The sequence below is a fragment of the Aplysia californica genome, unplaced genomic scaffold (assembly GCF_000002075.1).
Source record: "Aplysia californica isolate F4 #8 unplaced genomic scaffold, AplCal3.0 scaffold00105, whole genome shotgun sequence".
Taxonomy (NCBI): domain Eukaryota; kingdom Metazoa; phylum Mollusca; class Gastropoda; order Aplysiida; family Aplysiidae; genus Aplysia; species Aplysia californica.
Genome location: NW_004797375.1, coordinates 1,316,099 through 1,318,744, shown reverse-complemented (window position 1 = coordinate 1,318,744; position 2,646 = coordinate 1,316,099). Strand labels below are relative to the sequence as shown.

Genomic DNA, 2,646 nt, shown 5'->3' with positions numbered 1-2,646 from the left:
TCTTTCGCTGTCTGTAGCCGGGTACCCATTCCCACCTGGGTGAAGTGAGGAAAATTCGTGTAAAGTGCCTTTCCCAAGGACACAACGTCGGACCCTTGACGGGATTCAAACCCACGACCTTACGGTTGCGAGTCCGAGAGCCTATCCACTAGGCCACCAAAGCCAGTGTTAATGACTAAGACAATTTTCTCCCTGCGAGATTGATAAATTTTTTCATTTCTCCCTGTGAGATGAATAAAGATTATTATTTCTCACTGTGAGATTAATAAAGATTTCCTTTTCTCCCTGTGAGATTAATAAAGATTTTCATTTCTCCCTGTGAGGTTATAAAGATTTTCATTTTTCCCAGTGAAATGAATAAAGATTGTCATTTTTTCCAGTGAAATGAATAAAGATTGTGAGATCAATAAAGATGTTTACTTCTCCCTATGAGATTAATAAAGATTGTTATTTCTCCCTGTGAAATTAATAAAGATTTCCTTTTCACCCTGTGAGATTAATACAGATTGTCATTTTTCCTGCGAGATGAATAAAGATTATTATTTCTCCCTATGAGATTAATAAAGATGTTCATTTTTCCCTGTGAGATTAATAAGTAATTTCTCCCTGTGAGATGAATATAGATTTCCATTTCTCCCTGTGAGATTAATAAAGATTGTCATTTTTCCCTGTAAGACTGTCGTTTCTCCCTGCGCGGGAGATGAACAAAAATTGTCAATGTCATTCTCCTCAGTGAACTCCTCCATTGGCTGCATCCACAACTGGGGCCTGTCTACCGACGAGTTCCGGCAGACGCTGTGTACGTTGTGTGGCCGCTGTTGCGACAAAGGCTACGAATGTCCCTACAACGGCATCGGGGGCCTCTACCGCCACCAGTGTGGCTGCAACACAAAGGTCATCGGGTGCAGGGACTGTGGCATCTGTGAGGCCTGTGCTGATCTGCTCTGGGTAATATGGCTCTTTGTGGTTTTGGGTTTTTGGGGGTTTTTTTGCTTTCTTCTCCTTTTCTTCCTACTCTTTGTCCTCTTCGTCTTCCTGTTCCTACTTCTCTCTTCCTCATCCTCTTCCTCATCCTCTTCCTCATCCTCTTCCTCATCCTCTTCCTCATCCTCATCCTCTTCCTCATCCTCTTCCTCATACCCTTCCTCATCCTCTTCCTCATCCTCTTCCTCATCCTCTTCCTCATCCTCTTCCTCATCCTCTTCCTCATACCCTTCCTCATCCTCTTCCTCATCCTCTTCCTCATACCCTTCCTCATACCCTTCCTCATCTTCCTTCTACTCCTTTTCCTCTTACCCCCTCAAACTTGTCCTTATTCTCCCCTGCCCCCTCCCTTTCTTCCTCCTATCCTCCTCTTTTTTAGCCTGTGCTTTCTCTCCTTCCCCTCTCCCTTTATATATCCACCTTTGAATTCCTCCTTCCTTCTCCTCCTTTACATTATCCTCCTCCTTACCCTCGCTTCTTTTCTTACCTGTATTCAATTTACTTACTCTAGATTTTACCTTTTGGAGCATCGAGTCCCTTCATTGCCTTTCATGTAATCACATTTGATTCGGAAGAGGTTATCAATTATTTTTTTACTAATCACATTTTCTTCAGTTTTGGAAATTGGATTAAATTAATATCAAACCTTCATCCAAAGTTTGGGAAATGTATAAGTCTGCCATTTTTAGATCATTTTTCATTTTAGCATCAAAAGTTTGAAATTCTGTTTGCTTTTTCTGTTTTCTATTGAATATTTGTCTTTGTTTTTAAATGAATCATCTTTCCCTTACCAGTTTTAATGAACTACTTAGTTTTTAACGTTTAACAACACCAAGTTAGATCATTTAGGATGTTAAGGAGGTGGGCAATCTCAGCCCTGCCTGTCAGAACTAACCAAAGCTGAGTAGGATGGGCTATCTAATCAGAAAGATAGAGATACTTGATTAAATAGACTTCACGTCATACTTATTGGACTTTTGTCTTTTCATCGTCATCATCATGATCGTCATCATCATCATCATTGTCATCATCATCATCATTGTCATTGTCATCATCATCATCATCATCACCATCATCATCATCACCATCATCATCACCATCATCATCATCATCATCATCATCATCATCATCATCATCGTCATCATCATCATCATCATCATCATCATCATCATCATCACAGACAAAACAATTCCCCTTTTTCTTGTTTCGTTTTTCTTGAAGCATAACAATTTGCACCGTATGGGCACCTTTTTATGTAACCTACAAATATCGGCACCGAAATCTGGATACGGGACAACAAAAAAAAAGAAAGCAAACACAAAAAGGAACTCATGGTCTTTCACTGTGTGACAGTATTGAGAACTGAAATGAACTCAAACTGTGAATGAGTGAACCAGTTTATGCGCATGTTTGCATTGATTGTATTCCTGTTTTAATTATGATTGTTTTATTCTATCTTGTTGTCCAGACCATACGCTCGTACCTCCGGCCCAACTGCGAAGTGGCCGGCCACAAGAGAATGAAGAGCAGTCCGTACATCCCTCTCAACGCCACGACCTATGACGAGATTGAGGTTACCAACCTTGGCTCTAGACAGGCTGCCATCTGCCTCAAGGGGTAAATAACTTTAATGATGACGATGATGATAATAATAATAATAAT

The 2,646-nt window shown here is 40.4% G+C and overlaps 1 protein-coding gene across 1 annotated transcript in view; it reads left to right on the top strand.

The window, feature by feature from the left end:
• Positions 1 to 2,265: 2,265 nt before the first annotated feature.
• Positions 2,266 to 2,646, top strand: part of LOC118477480 — a 1,969-nt gene continuing 1,588 nt past the window's right edge. The window contains exon 1 of the mRNA XM_035969022.1: positions 2,266 to 2,601. Coding sequence (XP_035824915.1) covers positions 2,369 to 2,601 — 233 coding nt within the window. The 5' untranslated portion in view covers positions 2,266 to 2,368. The remainder of the gene's footprint in view (positions 2,602 to 2,646) is intronic.